At 44.8% G+C, this 18120-nt stretch overlaps 1 protein-coding gene across 1 annotated transcript in view; it reads right to left on the minus strand.

Annotated features, from left to right (window-relative positions):
- Positions 1-17842, minus strand: part of LOC119433694 (GTPase HRas-like) — a 47161-nt gene extending 29319 nt beyond the window's left edge. The window contains 3 exon segments of the mRNA XM_037700948.2: positions 5601-5629; positions 9609-9657; positions 17556-17842. Of these exon segments, the coding sequence (XP_037556876.1) occupies positions 5601-5629; positions 9609-9657; positions 17556-17586 (109 nt within the window). The 5' untranslated portion in view covers positions 17587-17842.
- Positions 17843-18120: the final 278 nt, after the last annotated feature.

Below are 18120 nucleotides of genomic sequence, written 5' to 3' on the forward strand. Positions count from 1 at the left end.
CAGCTTCCGCACTGGTCTTGTGCTAAATAAATATAAACAGGATTGGCTGATTCATTGAGTAAATAAAAGCGTGTTGACGTAGTCAAGCATTTGTTTATTGTTTTCTTGATACCCTCGATAATTTGACATTTGGTTAATTACAACATTTTAATTGGGCTAATTTGGGGGAGGTTCCTTGACACTTCATGGAGCTTAGCACGGTTCCCTGGAACGAACATGCTTGAGAACCCCTGCTCTAGCACATTGCAAACTAACGGGGCTCGGCCGAGACGACAGAAGAATTCGTATCATGCGGAAATTCCCATTAGCCGTGATCGTATCATCGAGAATCCACTGTATTTGACTTGGTCTTCAAATCGAATTCCAATAACTACTGTCAAAGCCCCGATTTCTGGGACTCCTCAGGGGCCGCGAAAATGTTTTTAAAAATGAATGCGTGCCTTTTACTGCCCCCAAGAGCTCAAATCGCCACAGGCACGTCCGAAATAGCTCTGAAGGCCTGCCAGTACACTTACAGGCAGATCGGTGCTCGTACCGACAGGAGACGGCAGGTGCACGCGTGTATAATTAAGGAATAGGCACCGGGCGCGGGATGAATTTGGACTGGTGGCGCCTTCATGCGGCGGCGCCGCCCATGTAATGGCATGTGGCGGTCGAGCCGCGCGCAGCAGGCGCTGCCGTGAAACCCAGTCTGATCAAACATGTTGCGTTTTTAGGTGCGCCAACAGTTACTGCAACATGACTGTAGCTTGTTAGGCCATTCAATTCAATCGTTGTTCATCGCAGCATCGCGTTTTTCAGGCGGAAAGCTTGTATATGTGCGGTCTGTAGCCAACAGCGCGTACAGTGCTCAGCAATTGAAACGCGATACTCGAATCGCTTGGTCCCCAGCGTTTTTTGCACTGACTGTAAGCGCTGGGGACGCCAAACTGATGCCTTGTGGTGTAGAGTGAAAGCGAGAACCTTCGTAACGCATTATGACTGCATTTGGTCCCACGGCGCTCACCTGTGGCGCGAAACAAAAAAAAAAAAAAAAAAAAACACGGCGGCAGCCGCGTGCTGCCAGCACTTCAATCGCTGGACACTGTACATTTCCGACCCTAATTTGCTATGGTCTAGTTGTTCTAACGTTAATAAAAGAGCCGTTCATATGCAAGAGCTTCGTGTCCCACTTGCCTGTCTTCGCCTCCGCAGTGTAACGGCTCCGGAGCTTGGGCACCGAAGGCGAACACTCAGATTTGTAGTCATTTTGCCGTCTTATCAGTGTATCAGTCTTCCTTTTAATGTAGATTTTCCTGTCTAGCAATTCCCAACTCTGGTTGCGTCCGGCACATGACTGTGCTGTCCATCGACGACGAACGCCAACGCAGTGGCGTGTTCACACTCGTCACCACCGACGGCTCCCGTCGCGCTAAGCTATATAAAATGGGCCGTGACTGAAGATTGGGCTAGTTTATGAGCAATTAAGAATGAGGAAGCATTGCAAAGATAAAAGAACTACAACGGACAGAGAACGGGAACTTACTGACACATGTGCGATCGGCGAAGCAGCTCAAGAAACAGAATAAGGAAGACGTACGTCTCCTTTTTTTTTTCTGTCCACAATTTTTGTGTTCTTCGCCTATTTACATGATTAAATACGCGAGAATGTTAACGTGCACAGCAAAATAACACCTGGAATATAACTGCTGGAGTTCCACGTCTTAGCTTGCCGCGGAGCTCCGTTCGCGTGGTGCATTTGCATCGCAATTTGCGCTCGTTTTCTGCTTCATTTACTACTTGATGCCACGAATGTGATCTGCCTCGTACAAGTGACGACCTTTCTCAAGAGCAGACAGACGAACATGCGTTTTCCGGTGCGTCAGCCCTTAAAACCCGCAGTGCCAAATCACTGGAAGCACCGAGCGCCTTCGTCCCGTCGTCTGCCTCACATGCCAGTACTCCGACAGCTGCCGTTCGCGGCGCTGTTCCCCAGCATATCGCCGGCGCGCTGCTGGCGTCTTACAACGGCCGCCCGGTGCCTGTACATATTGTGTCCCGTGACAGTTGCCCCTTTCCACTTTTGGTATGCTTCACCGCAATACATTCCGCATGCTTCACCACTTAACACCACTGTATTGCAGCGAAGCTGACTTTTGGGAACCAGCATAATGCAATGCGCCATGCTTTTCGTGCTTCAAAGCCATTGGCGAAGATTACAAAAGTGGAGTCATTGCCATTGCTGACATCACCGAATTCTTTCAATGAAAAACAAGCCACCGCACAACAGGAAGCTTGGTAGCAAACCTCAGAGCAGCTAGGCCTAGCGTTGTCTGTGTGTGTGTGCTGGTGGCTATGGCTGCCAATGGATCGGCGTGCAAGAGCGCCGGTTCGAGGTTGCGAGATAATTGAAATAGCGGCAGTGTTGGCTTCGATTAATGCAGTTTTGGACCTGCGGTAATGGCAAAAAGTTCGGAAAATCGGATGCCGAAGGGTCTTTGTGTCCTAAATTTCAGATGTTCTTATACAGTGGCTCTATGGAGTACGTAGCGGTGTCACGAAGGCATCTGAAAAATCAGCCGTTGACTGCATTTGTAACTAAACAAATATCTTGTTCATGGCTTTACAGATATACAAAATCATCAAGTGTGAACGATTGAAACATGAATCGGAGTACAAGTCTCATAATTTTGTCCCAATTGTCATAGTAGACATGAAACGCGACAAGTTATTTATTATTTATTTATTATTTATTCATTTATTTTATCCTCAAGCGCACAGAGCTTTACAGAGGGGAGTGGGGTACATAAATAGTAAACAAAATAGAAAATGTAATAATATGTACAATTCTAATGACATCTACAATACACAGGACGAGACAATGTTAGGCTAATACAACAAAAGCAGGAATGAAGATACAATGCGAAGAACCGCGTTAAGAAAAAAAAAAAAAAAACTTCATGCGTCATCAAATAAGTGACTGTAAATCGTTACACAAAATTGATCATGGTCCGAAATGGAAACAATATCTGAGGGAAGGTGGTTCCAGTCACTGGACGTGCGTGGGACGAAAGAATAAAAAAAGTGTTAGTGCGGCAAGTAGTAACATGTACCTTATGGTGGTGATCTAAGCGTACTGAACGATAAGATGGGGTCGTAACGAACTGGGTTTTGAGAACTGGATGATGGTATATTTTATGGAAAAGTGTAAGACGACATGCTTTGCATGCTATGTTGTGAAGCAGACTACATAACCCGGGGAGCCAGACTTTTCCTACTAAACTACGTTGACGCTCTTTCCTAAAAGGCATGCAAATGAACTATTTATTTGTGCCTAATGCTCCATTTTTTTTATAAGCAATGATTGATAGCATGCAATGTAGAGGAATATCTTGCTAACATTGTATATCAATGGTGAAAACAGCTGTACTTTGTTCTAGAAATGTACAAATATATTCTATTTCGATTCATATTCGACTCGGTCTAAAAATTACTATTGGCACACTGCTAGACACTATAGAAAAAAAAATTAAGTTGGGCTGTTTCATTCATCTTAAAACAGCGCCAAAAAACGCAGATGAGGAAGAACGCGGGACGGGTGCTCTAGAATTGCTCTTTTACAATTTCAAGAATGAAAGATGGGTGGTTAGTGCCTTGAATTTACAGCACCAGGTCTTGGTGGTGTCTGCTCTGGTCTGTTAATTCATTACTGATAAACGTGGACTAGACTGTATTCTAAAGGCCCAACCACAAGGGAGAAATCTTCGACGAATTTTCGGGCGGCATTGAGAACAATGCCGCCACCAGTTCACGCTCACTCGGCGCCCCAAGACCGAGCATGCTAGAGTGCCTCGATGTGCGAGGCCCCAGAGACGAGCGAGCGCATCGAGGCACCCTAGAGTATGCCAGACTGCAGCGCCGACGGCGGAAGTGGCGGTAGAAGCAAGAGGCAAACAAACTATGGCCTCCGACACGGCGCGACGTGCCATGTGAGCGAGCTCGGAGGCCATTTACAAAGCGAGCTTCCGGCGTTGCCATCGGCAAGTGCCTCGTACGCGTCCTAAGCAGCCAATCGCTCACACATGCTCCGGCCATGGTACATGGTGGAGCTTTGTATGGTATCATAGATAATGATGTAGTCTTTCCGGACAGGAACGTGCAAGGAATGCCAAAGTGCACACTTATAGCGAGCACGACAGCTGCTGGTGATGCTATGTCACTGGTGCAACGTGTTTCAGTACAGACACCAGAAAAAATACCGTATATATTTACGCTAGAGCTAGGGACAATTTTTATGAAATTTTAAAACTACAATAAGTCCTTACAAAGTAAAACAATTGTTCCGTTAGCCCATCATTTTGCAAAACTGTCCGGGTAAATTTGCGACCATTAAGAAGGGAAGATCTGGCCACATTGCGCCACTCTTGAAATATGTCGAAGCCGAGAGTCTCTTGTGGTTGTGGTCAATAAACCTCGTTGAGCGTCGACACCGCGTGCCGCCGGCCGGCGCTGATGCCGAAAATCAGTCGGAAATCTGCTCCTTGCGATTGGGCCTTAATGGAGCCAAAGTGAACTTATCAAAACTTCAAATCGTGCTTTGAAATCCATGATGTCGCACATGACCGGTGCTGGAGTTCCAGCCCAAAATTTGAGGATCTAACTTTAGAACTGAGGTTTGAACAGCGCGAATAAAACAAGGATACGAAGAAACAAATACCACAAACAAGCATAAATACAGCGCTTGTCTGTAGTATTTGTTTCTTCGTGTCCTTGTTTTACTCGCGCTGTTAAAACCTCAGTTATAAATATGGACCAACTAGGCCTTACTGAAGAACCTTATTTTCACTTCTAATAAACAACCTTGGATTTTTCAGGTCATTTCGTTGTAAAGACATTTGTTGCAAGACATTCGACTTTAAATTAAGGAACAGTTTTGCTTAACACTTGACGGACTACGAGACAGCTGTAAAAAAAGTGTAGAGGGGAGGGCAAGTGCCTACTTTTCCAGCACTTTTCCTGCACAATGTGCAGTGGCTTGTTTTCACCTAACTTTTGCTGACTCCATGTCAAGCCATCGCTCGTGTTGCTGAAAGAGTGAACCTAGAGGAGGCCTCTTCGGGACATTGCAAGAACTCGCCACCCCTTATACTTTTGTTCTTGGCACATTTTCTGCTTTAGCAAGCTTCCTACTGAACGTGGATAAGTTTTCACGGGATGCAACTGCCTACATTATCAGAAATTCAGAACAGACAATGCTCAGTGCAGCACTACATGAAAGCAGTAGCATTAAAAATTTACATGCATTCTGTGAAAGAAACATGCATTGTGAGCAACAGAGACATACATCTCACAAAACACAAGAGGGCAGTGGCCATCAGACATAGCCCAAACAATGAAAACATCAATATAGTGGCTTCACGCATGGGCTGCTGGGAGCAAGCATCAAATGCTTTGTAAGGAACACACAGCACACTCAAGGCACCCCCCACCAGAAATCTGCAGGGAAAGCAAAATGGCACTTATGTGGCTTGTTAAGTATGAGTGTGACTATATGGCACTGTGCAGTCAGTCGGGTGTAGGCCACAGTAGCAATCAGAATGCCCCAGTGCACGTCTGCTCACCTATTGTCGGGTCGTATTCGTCCACAAAGCTGAAAAAAGAAAAAATGCCAAAATTAGGTTTTGCTTGCTTTCAGAAAGGACACAGACGCTGCTCATCACCTTCAGCAACTTCCGCATCTACAATTGCACCACAAGACAACACAGAGATGCTGCTCGTTGCGGCAGCAGCAGCGAGCGAATTGACCTTCATGCTGCGTCTCGCTTCAATGGCAACTAAGCCTCGAAACCATGCACATATGAAGCTACCAGCACTCAGCGCACTTAGTCCACATCACTGATCACTTTCAAGATAAGGGCGCCCAGATGGCATATGAAGCAGCCGCCAGTAGTGGCAGGCTAAGTCCCAGTTTGACCTTGGCTGAGCTTGAAGGTCAGATTTACGGAAGCAGGCATTTTCTGGGTTTGTACCTGGAGTAGTAGAGCTATCGCTCTAAATAGAAAATGAGCTTCAATCAGGGGCTCTTTTCTCTTTGCATGCTCGTATGAGGTATGATGCCAGCGAGACAGCGAATGGTATTGAATTTCTTACCCACTGCACTCCGGTCGATGTCAAATGGTCATAGATACTGAAATTTTCTTGTTAAAGGGACACCAATGAGAGCATTAGTTCAAGACTGACAAAGTAGTCTCGAAACTATTTGCACTAATTTCACGGTAAGAAGTTATTTATAAGGAGCTAAATATTTCACCTGAAAACCAGAGTGCCGGTCTTAAGTGTAAGATCATGGATTTCAAAAAATATTTTCTTGCATTTGGGCCAGTGCCATGCAGTAAAAGTTCAGTATTTGGCTCTTTTAGAATGCAATGCAGTCCATCTTTATCGATAACTAGGCCCATACGGACGCAGTCAAAACTGTCAGCTGCAGTGTTAAGGACACCCATCTTTCATTTTTGCATCTCTTGTAGTTTCTTGCTATTCTCGAAAGGCTCTTTACTGTTGCTCTTGGCATCCCCCTTTCAACATTTTGTCTGTACAGCAGCCCTTTCTGCAACAGAAAACTGGAGACACGCACAGCCCAGTTCTGCAGCCACTGCTGACCTGCACCTAGGTGCAGCTCTTTCGAATGTACTGCTACTCCTAGGTTTTCCTTTGCTATATTTATTGAAAATCCCTAAGTAACAGACAACCAGACCGGCTTTACACCGTATTCACCACAACCAGGTCAATCCTGATGTGACCCCAAACACAGGCCATATCATATGTACAGGAACTTGTAGATTGAGGACGCACCTACAAAAAAGACACTATATTTCCCATGTTTTGGCTGGGGTCCAGCCTTCGTCAGGGAATACATGACTACCGCTTCATGTATTCCCTGACGAAGGCCAGACCTCAGCCGAAATGTAGGAAATAAAGTATTGTTTTCTTCGTACGTTCGTCCTCAACCTACAAGTTCCTGTTCAACTACTGGATCCCAGCATACCCTCACCTTATATCAACATCATCAGCCTATATTTACGTCCACTGCGGGACGAAGGCCTCTCCCTGTGATCTCCGATTACCCCTGTCTTGCGCTAGCCGATTCCAGCTTGCGTCTGCAAATTTCCTAACTTCATCACCCCACCTAGTTTTCTGCTGTCCTCGACTGCGATCCTAAGAAGCACAAGGTTAGCAACCGTTGATTGCAGCAACAAACTCGTTAAATGCAAGTTACGAATGTGAGGGGGCAACTAGTTTGAGATTTCAATGGTTCAGGGAAGTTAACTATATTGAAATTTGTCAGTCCTGGCGTACAGTGGTGTAATATTCAGGCGGTGAAAATTTCTTGTGGTAGATGTTGTGACGAACTTTACATATTCAGAAGATGAGCAACGTTCCATGGTAACAGTAGTGTAACAAAATTTATTACTTTCTACACGATGCCATTCTGCAAGGGAAAAAATGTTCAAGAAAAAAAGTTGAACGGCTTTTTTTTTTTTTGTGTACAGCTTCCAGTTTTTTCATGTCAGATTTCAAATATCGGCTCCAAATGGCACAGCCGTATTCTAACATGCACCGCACTAGATTTTTATAACTGAGTAATTCGGCTTCCTTAGATGCTGAGCGCAGTGAATGCTTTAAGTAACCAAGGCGTGCTAAGAGTTGCATCAGTTTGTTTCGACCATGAAAAATTGTGTGTAAAGAGAATGCCAAGCTACTATATAATATCAAGATATTTTTCCAAAGGAAAACTATCGAAACAATAAGTGAAGCACATGTGGTGCATGTTAAGAAGAACATAAAGACTGTTTTACGGAAGTTCATCTGCTAATTATTACACGTACAAAAGTTGGCAAATGCTTTGTTTAGATTTAGAACACTGCGATCTTCATGACTGCTACTGGTGTAATACATAGGGCAGTCATCAGCGTAAAAACAGTTTTTAGCTGATACGTTGACTGGCAGGTCATTTATATACAGGAGATGGAGAAGTGGGCCTAATACTGAAAAGTCTACAATCATAGCATCGACTTGAAGACCTATGTCTAGAGAATAGCAGATGATGTGAGCGAATTCAAATACTTGTGTAATGCTGCTGTGGCCACTGTGAAATCCATGCTGACAAAATATTGTGCTTCAAGAAATTCAACAATAAGTTTGTAGATTACATGTTCTAAGTTCACTGAAACTAGAGGCTAAAGAAATTGGTCTGTAGTTGGACAGATCCATGTTTACTCCCAGACTTGTGCAATGGGATTACTTTCGCTACTTTCCATGCTGAAAGAACGGAACTCATTTGATTTATGAAACATCACTGTAAGGAACCTGCGGGACCAAAGTGCACACTGAACGAGAAAGGGATTATGAATGTTATCTAAACCACAACCCTTTTGAACCTAAGTTTAAACCATATTTAAGAGACCTGGAGAATATTCATTAATTACACAGTGCGTCTGAACTGAAAGGAGGAATCTCGTAGTTAGCCACAGATAGACTGAATGAAAATACATGCTGAAGGCAGTTGTAATGACATAAGAATTATTAGTGCACACATCACTTGTTGGGTTCTAAGTTCGTCTGGAAAGACATCCCAATACGTCACAATATTTTTAGGATTTGATTTTACTGGGTAAAGCGATGGCGTTAAAGGTCCTCCTTAACAGCGTAGAACCAGGTGACTGCACGGGAGTCGCCAGTGCATCTTTGTCGCCTTAGTCTAGCAAGGTGGCGAGAAAGATGAAAGATATCTCTAGTCCAACCGTGGTACATCATTTCTTTTCTCCAATTTAAGTGGAACAAAGCGGCTAATGCATGTTTGTACAGTAGCATTAAGCTCTACCAAACTATTCACATCGTCAGAAATAGTGATTATGGGCTAAACAAATGTAAACCAGACGTGGCAATATGATGGTGCAATTGGTGCTGGGGCATCTTATTTTCCGTTTACTGCTTTGACTTTTCAATAATGAGCTTGCGATATTTTATTAATGAAAAACATTTTCCAGAAGCAGGAAAATTAACCTTAACCAGCACAGACATTCGAGTAAATTGTCAATAGACTTCAACACCACCAAATCACGGAACAAACTAATGGTAACATTTCACTGATACCAAGTTCATGAATGATGTAAAACTAATTACATAAGAAGCAATATCACTTCTTCATACATGCGTTCTTCAAGAAAATTTAAAAAATAGAAACTATGCTTAACAATCAACCAAAGCACAGTGAATGCTGATGTCATACTATCATCTCAGAACAGTGGTAGGCAGGCACAAGTTCTGTTTTACAAGAAAGGCATTTTCCTGTGAAAATTACGTTCAGATTCATGCTCCCACAAAAAAATTACAATAAATGAAATCTCGATGTGTATGTGCAATTTAAGGGAGAGCAGTGCCTGCATTTCTTGCATACACTTTACCAGATATGCAATGTGCTTTCAACCAATCTTGCAGGAAAGTTTTGCACACAACACCAATGTGAGCTTTCCCTGCTCCAATGCAGTGAGGACAGAGCTTGTTCTCGAATGCACACTCAAGGCCATAGCACGTTTCATAGTGGAACGAAAAAAAAATGGAAGACTCACTGGTTCTGTATGAGCTGGATTGTCAAGGCACTCTTTCCAACGCCACCCGCTGCAACAGAATTGCACGAAAGAATGAGGCACCAGTGTATAGAGAATAGGACACCCACAACAAACATCCTTGTTCTTTTTGCTTTGTGCAACCTCACGTTAAATGATATTACAAACATTGAAGCTACAATGTGGGTTAAAATACAAAAGGCAAGGCAGAGGAGCCTCAGCGTAGAGCTGCATTGGGACAGAGTTGGTTCACGGTGGCGGACGAAGGTCTTCTCCTGCGTGCACCTTCGTCAGTGTAGCGCTGCCCCACCACTGTCAAAATGCTTGGCTCCAAGCTGAGGCTTCCCTTGCTCTCAGTCATTGTTGAACAAAACAGAGTAAAGGACGGACAAGTGGCACCCCTCGCTGTCTTTTGCACTGTTTCATTCAAAGATGTTGCCTTACCTATAGGTTAACCTGTTTCAGTAGTTCCATGCAGCATTGTGGAAGTTTAAGCTACAGGCTTCTCGACCAATCAGGGGGGGCGAACACATCTTAAAGGTGCTTTTACGTGCCCTGTCGGCTGCTAGCGGAGAGTGCAGGCAGTGGTACCATCTACGAAGACTGCAACTGCGCAGCGTAGCGAGATCAGCTGCTGCAATAGCGTATTCACTCCGACACCCAAAATAATTGCGATTTCAAAATACAGAGGAGAAGGAGGGTAGCAGAGACAGTGAAATTGGAGGGTTCAGAAGGAGTACGCAACCAGCGTGTCATGCAGGATGGTGGTGCCATCTCTTAATCCCTCTTGTAATATCCACTTGTGCACAGTGCGCTCACCGACATTCGTAAGTGCAGCCGTTTTCTTAATTAGAATTCTTGCATGTTTAGCACACTTCTTCCACACTGTTCTAAGCATGCTCAACATCAACTTATTCGTTTCTTTTGTATAAAAGAGCAACTTGGAACGATACCGCACAAACTAACCAGGAGAAAGCCCTCTGCGGGGTTTTGGCTGTGCCGAATATACGTATGAATTCCGCCACTGCCAAATCAAGTAACTGTTTGTACTTTTTAAATGCAAACTATTGTCTGTACCGCGGCGTTGCATAAAATTTTATTTTTGTTCTCTGCACGTTTTCAATCGAACAAGTGGAGAACTATTTTCAGTATCATACAGCCTCAATGAATATTTTATTAAAGAACAAAGGAAAATTTCCTAATAAACCGCCCTGCAACGAGCAGAGAAGCTCCCATGTAAACAGCTGCTGACAAGACCACTTGTCAAGGCCATTTAGTCCAACAGGTTCCAAACTGTGGTACTACATCTCGATGCACAAGAATTGGCACTCGCGGGTCCAGTAGCCTTGGCACTGCTGCACGGAACTACTGAAACGGAGTATACACGCCTGAATTCAGACCTTAGTACAAGAGAACTTGTCATGGCAAATGGGTCAGTGCCATGCAAGCTTTAAGATAATCTGGCGATTCTTCCATTTATGGCGGTTCAGATGGTCCACACTGGACTTTGCTTTTGGATCTACAGAAACCGTGGAAATCAACCATTTGCAAACGTTTGCACCTAACTCGGTGCAATTTACCGCTGCCCGACCGCATGCTCAACTTATGCAAGACCATATCTTGAGTTGCTATTTAACCAGACAACTGCACGAACTTTGAATCAAAACAACAGAAACTAACCCGATTTACGCACGCACTCAACGTCATGTGCTCAAACAGATATAACCTTGCACCCTCCCTGCTTACCACTGCATTGTGAGTAGGGCTCTTGTATGGGGGCCAATTCTTCCTGGCCAGACTATTTATACAGACTTTCGAGTTTATTTAAGCCCATTCAGCATGCATGGTCTTCAAAGTGTGCTCGGCATTAAGACAGAGTGCAGAAAGTTCACACATACCAAGTATCAAACCAAGTCAAACTTGTAGAGGACTACTTATAGCCAATTACATTTTCTTTCTACTTGCGTCATGACCAATTAGTAGTTTATCAATAGGCAAGTTGTTAACCACAAAGCAACATTGCACACACGAACTAGGTGCCAGAGTGAGCAAAACATCCTGCAAACGTGGACAATTCCTAAAGGAATACGTGCAGAATTTTTGTCTCACTTTGTTTTATGAGGTAGCTCTGGACTTGACAAACACAGTGTCAGGCCTCCAATTCTCAAATGTTTACAATACAATCAATCAAAGACACACAAGGTTGAGTGCAGCCTTGTGCCGTGTCAAGCAGGACTCCTCCATACATCCTGAAATCTGAGGTGGTGGTGGTCATGCAAGATCATTAACAAGGGTTGCTAAGCCCAGTCTGGGCCACATTGTGTTCATCCTGCGAAAGCTGGGCCCACTAGGCAATCAACCGGTAAGAGCGGAGAAGGGTGCCCCACATTGAGATAGGCGACAGCAGTGGAACAGGCCATGTCAAACGCGGCACACGTCCAGATTTCAGAAACACAGTACATAGTATGTGACCATTGCATTAAGCTGGCTGACGTAATTTTTTAATAGCACAGTAAACAGAACAAGAAATAACGATGGGACAAAAGTGCAGAGTCCTATGTTGTCAGCGCAGATGTCTTCTCGTCTTGTTATCTGCACCATTTATAGCATGCAATTCACAAAACAACTAGCTCAATTTCGTACTCTTGTGCAACGGCGTGCGATACATGACCACGACATCCAATTTTCCAGATGTACGGAGGAGTCTGCTAGGCACATCTTGCTTTAGGGAAGCCTACTGCACATTGTGTGCATATTGAAGTAGTCACATTAAATAACATTTGGTGCATGTTTGAGGAATCAGTGCGCTATAGAGTTACTACATGGCTTGCAGCTGTTTAACATAGTAAAATAAGATGGCAAATTTTTCATCTGTTCCCCAATGTAGTTATTAACAATAAATAACAATAAATTGTAAAGTTGTGGCAGCTCCCATGGCACTGATCTCATGTCGTGTGACAGCAGCCTCTCAAGAGCATTAAAAGCGAATAGCTTTCTGGGCCTCTTTCACCCGTTTATGTGGTGGTTGAAAAGACGCATGCGTCATCAAACACCGACCAGCATTTACAGGAGGTGGAGCACTCGGGAAGGTGAGCCCTCGCACTGCCCTCTCCCCCTGAGGGAGAGCAGCATGGCATCAGCCATGCACTCTGCGCTCCCGTCACTGGACTCCTATGATAAATGTGCTTAAATGTATATTAAAACCCATATATGTATTTATTATGTTTACAGTACTTTTATGTCTATATTAAAACCCATATTAAAACTAAAAATATGCTGTTGCGAAATTTGCCACATCATCTCTTTAAAGGGCCCCTCACCAGGCCTGGCCAATTTGAGCTGACAAGCGCAGTGCATACAATACGCGCTAATGATCGTGCCTGCAAAGTATTACATCCCTACGTGCCGCAGAAAGACCTTAAATTTGAAACCATATGCCATTAGCCCTTCAGGAGAAGGGCTCCCATCCAGAGAGTCGACGTCAATCGCACAAGTGACACGCGACTTCAAGAATTATTTGAGGAAACATTAGCTATTTGTTTAATCTGTTGCTTCAATAGACAAACTTCTGAGAAATAATAAAACACACAAACCAAATGTCTGCGTGTTTTTGTTTTACTTCATACTGTAGCAAGAGATATGTACTATTTCATCAACTACTTCTCACGCCGTGCAGTCACAAGCGCAGGGAACGAAGGCATGTTATTTTCTACCATGTTCCAGTGCTGCTATCATGCTCTTTCATCCTCTCGCGTCTGCCTCAAGAGTTCATGTAGCACTGTACTGCTAAGTCAGGTGTTCTCAAGCAGAGCACACACAATCGGCCACTCTGCAAAACGAGACAAACGCACGAGACCATCACCGGAAGTGTGCCACTCAGCAAAAACGTGAGAGAGAAAAAAAATAAACGAAGGCAGGGCTCGTGATGTATTCGTCACGCGATCCTCCAGCACGGGAGAACGCGGGGAAGGAATTTCGCTTGCAGGGGCTAGATGGGGCAATTGCAAGGAGTGACGCTCGCCTCCTGAAATAATAGCTTCGCAGTACTTAAAATATTTCTATCTCGGCTATGAATGAGTTAATTTGAAAAATTATTGCGGAAAAACGCTCCTTAGAGGGTATGTTACAACTTCCAGCGTATCACCTGTTATCACTAAACTAACAAACATACAGTTTTCAATGAAAACTTTATAAATCTGAACGGACGTAGTGTTTCTCTTCAGTGTCCCTTTAAGATACAAATGGTATCACATTTGCTACTGTAGTATCTCGTATCTCAAACACTTCCACCTCACTAGCCACCCTGTATGTATACCATGATAAAATTTAAAAGTATATCTGCCCATCCCTGTGTGCAAGCAAATTTTTCTACATAACAAAAGCAAAGCTATGTAGCAAAGCTATGAACCATAGCATGCTTGTGACATGCCCGCAGCCTCGCACTTAGTCGCCAAAAGCGATCGCCCATGAACCACTGTAAGGAATACAAAGCAGTGTCAGGTTAACCACACTGAAATGATGTGTGCACAGACATAAAGTCCGCTTAAAGCAACGGAAACTGCTTACAGTAATCCATTGTGCACCACAATGTGAAGCTCTTTCTCAAATAGCCAAGATGTAAACGACCTAAACAGAAGCCTTAAATAATGAATTTAGCCCCAAAAACACAATCACAGAGAGGGGACATAAAGACAACTTGTCCTTTCCATAACCTTTTTTTTTTTTAACTTACCTTGTCTTGGCAATTTTTGTAAACCATTCAAAGCCCTAAATGCAAATTCTGCTTCCTACAGTCACTATAATTTAATGTAATTCAAAGGCAACAAATTTCACTCACATTGCCCCCTTCAGCGGTTGTCTAATGACATGTATTTCAATAGGCAGCATTGGAGTTGGCCCCCTTGCTAACGCTTCTTCCTCTTAACTGTCCTCAACTATGTACTTGCACATGGGGCATAGCAGCAGAAGAGAACCACACTACCCCACTGCCACCTCGTGCAAAGTGTCAGAAACTAGAGACCTATCGCAAAGCCCTTAGAACACTAGGAGAGTGGTGCTGCTTGGCCACCGCCATTATTTTAACGGAGCACAGGCTTGAGGTCCAGACCACAAAGCATCCATCACTCCAACATCCTTCCGCAGCAGCTGAAAAAGTGCCCGTTTTATATCAGCCCTGCTACTGAATCCCGAGTGCCTGACAGAAGGCACCTCTGTCCAGAAGGCAAAGTTAAGGCAGTGCCGTTTTTGCTATACGTCACCAGGCCACATTGTTTAAATGTTTAAGGAGCCCGTGGTTTGCAAGCCATTACGACATTACGATCATTACGACACCAATGAACCTCCGCTTAAAACAACTGGGCTAGCTCAAAATAACGTACACAATTTCAGCCTCAATGCTACACAACGGTTCGTGTCGAGGTAAGCCAGCATAGCTTCCTAACTACTGATGTCCACAGAAGACTTGGCTGCGAAGTAATTCAGAAAAAAATAAAATAAATGACATCTTTTGGAGGCAGAGAGACCCATGAGACTTATGAAAAGCTTCAAAGTCCAGGTAATAAGACTTAAGTTCTAAAGAAAGCTTTGGAAATTGGATTAGCCTGCAGTCAACCAACTTTTCCTCCAGACAAGGCAATCATTAATGCAGTATGAAAGCTATCGCCACAATCAGTGCCTCAATAGTAAATATACAACAAGCTACCGCATATGTGCATCATCTTCATCAATGTGAATCCCACGTAGCATAGCGCAGCCCACACACCCCTGTTGTATCTTTGTGACCACAATAATTCATCTGTGCTTTGGTTTTTCTATTGTGAACCTGCAAATCTCTGACATCACAGCCTCATATGGAAATATATAGTGTGGCTCATTCTCTTTATATCTCGAGCTGCATTATGACCATTTACTTTAACACTCTTCACGCATGATTTTGCCAACTTAATGTTTATTTGCTTTTATTTCTAAGCAACAACGTGAAAAAGAAGCCATTACCATTGTAAGGTGGTGACCTTTTACTTTTAATAAAAATGAGCCCGATTTAGGAAAGTAATTTTATAATTTGCTGCCCCAACTTTGTCACCACTGTACATGTCCGAGCCACAGACAGCATTTGGGTTTATTGGCCATGCAATTTAAAGAATTTTACAACCCTGCCGTAATAGCTTACGAGTAAAAAACTAACTACAAATTCGAGCAGATTCCGCATTAGCAAACTTGGAACAAATTAAATGCACTGTGTTAAATAGATGGTTGCAGGTGTTAAGTGCACATTCCTAGTGTCTGCAGTTCTAATGTGCTGGGAGGTGTCAAATGTTTTGCTAGCTGCACAGCAACTGCGGCATCAAGTTTACAATGTCAGATTTCATATCGACTGAGGATACATCCACGAGACCCATTATGCTGAATCAACACCTGAGCAGAAAATGAATAAACCACACAGAAACGAATGGCGAAAGAGGTACAAGGCGCTGCGTGGATAAACAAGCGATTTGTCATCGCTGTTCTCCGCTAGGTCCTAGAACTGCCGTGATGCTGACATTGGTGCAGACCCGCTGCAACCTTTTGTTTTCACGTTCCATAACTGCCGACTGACCCACAAGCATGCAGCAGGCTTTGACAATGCATTTCTGCCATCCGCACTCGCCACGCTCAAATAGCGATGCGCTCATTCTGCTCACAGGCTGCAAACGAACGGACCACCAGAAAACGCGGCCATTTGGTTTCTACAGCGTAGTGCGTGCCAGCGGTGAGGCTTTTGCATGCCATGTTCGGATTGCACTCACTAAAAAAAAAAAAAAAAAAAAACACCTAAGCTAAAACCGACGCCGATTGTTCACGAGCAATCTCATCGCTGTCTTTGGGATGCTCGACAGCGCCAACAAAGAAAGTTGCCAAGAATATTTGACAGAGGGGGCGCTTCTGAATGAACTGACACGCGCGAGTCGAAGTAGCGCAGCTGAGTATGTCGCGAAGTGGCGTCACAGACAAGAAACTAGCCGCACAAAATATCGTTAACAAAGAAGCGTGAGGGCGGCGAATGCAGCTTCGTAAAAATATTTATTCCACCTGGGTAAAGCTCAAACAGGAAGAGTGTCTCCCGAGTAGAGTTCATAAAACACACACACATATATCCGCGCGACACATATTTATAAGCCGCGCGCGACGAGATGTGAAAATACCAAGTAACCGAGTCATCACACACTGCGAAAGACCACCTCGGATAGCACCGGCGTTCGCTTCCTCACCTTAGGCCTATTCACTTAAGCCTAACGCCTTAAAGCAACCGGACAAGAAAAAGAGTGAGAGAAAAAAAAAAAAACGCTGCACCCCCCCATTCCCCCAAGCGTCTCTCTGCCGCTTCTTTTTTATGTTTTATTGCGCGAATTTATCGCGGAGGTTCTCACGCGGTCAGACCCGCTCCTCCTCCCCTTCGCTTTTTCTCTACCGTGCGTTTTTATGTGCGGTCGTTCTTGCTAAGAGGGGCGCTTTTTCTCACGAGATTCGAGAGGGCACAAAGCAACGCCGTCGGAGAGCAGACTGCAAGCGCAGAGGTTAATGCTTAGCTCTCTCCACCAGCGCGCACAGTGGTTCTACCAACGTACTGCGCCCCCGTCCGTGTCTTGCTAGTTCGAGGCCGTACCGTGTTTTGCCGACAGCGGCGTACCACAACAACCGGATTTTCGGCTAACTACGGCGGACAGGGAAACAACAAGGATGGTTAAGCGCTTGGACATCGCAGTTCTGGAAGAAAAATAAAAGGCGTTCAAACGAAATAACAAGCTCCAAGTGAGGCAAACGAGAAATTCCGTGTGCAACTACCAGAAGGGGTGGATGTATCGCACCAAGGCACGACAGCGTACAACACTTGCGCGACTAGTGGTGGCAACGGAAAAAGCAGAAATGAGTGCGAGATCACAAAGTGAAAGCCACAAGACTGAAAAAACTCACCGCCGACGACAACTAGTTTATATTCCGTCATTGTGGCGGTGCGCTGTAGCCTGCCGGCGCCGTGGTTTGCACGATCACCTTTCCGGGCCTTCCCGCGGTGTCCCGTGCACAAATTCCTCGCACGCGCGGAAAGCACAGCGATGTCCGCACTCTCAGAGGCACATGGAAGCGCGGTACTCGCACTGCTACGAGCGAAGTTAACCAGAGGGGCAACTGCCTACCCACTACCCACACTTGCGCCGACACCCCTGCACCCCTGCTGCCCCAGCAGACCACTAAGTGCCACTACAGCCACTGCTACCGCTACCACCACCATCTTGCAAACACTGACGCCGCTGCTCCCGTGGAGGCGCTGCAGTCGTCAGCGCTCTTCGACCACAGTGGAAGAATATGAAAGGTGTATGTACTGAAACGCACATGTGCGGCCTGCCGTATGCGGCGGAGACGGCGTAGCTCGCCTAGTGTTCCGGGCCACCGCAGCGGCGCCACCAGTAGGGGAGAGCAGCCGGAGATTCTTGCGGCAGATCGCAGCGTGACAGCGCAGCTCGCGAGTTCTCGCCGGTAT

The sequence above is a fragment of the Dermacentor silvarum genome, chromosome 11 (genome assembly GCF_013339745.2).
Source record: "Dermacentor silvarum isolate Dsil-2018 chromosome 11, BIME_Dsil_1.4, whole genome shotgun sequence".
Taxonomy (NCBI): Eukaryota; Metazoa; Arthropoda; class Arachnida; order Ixodida; family Ixodidae; genus Dermacentor; species Dermacentor silvarum.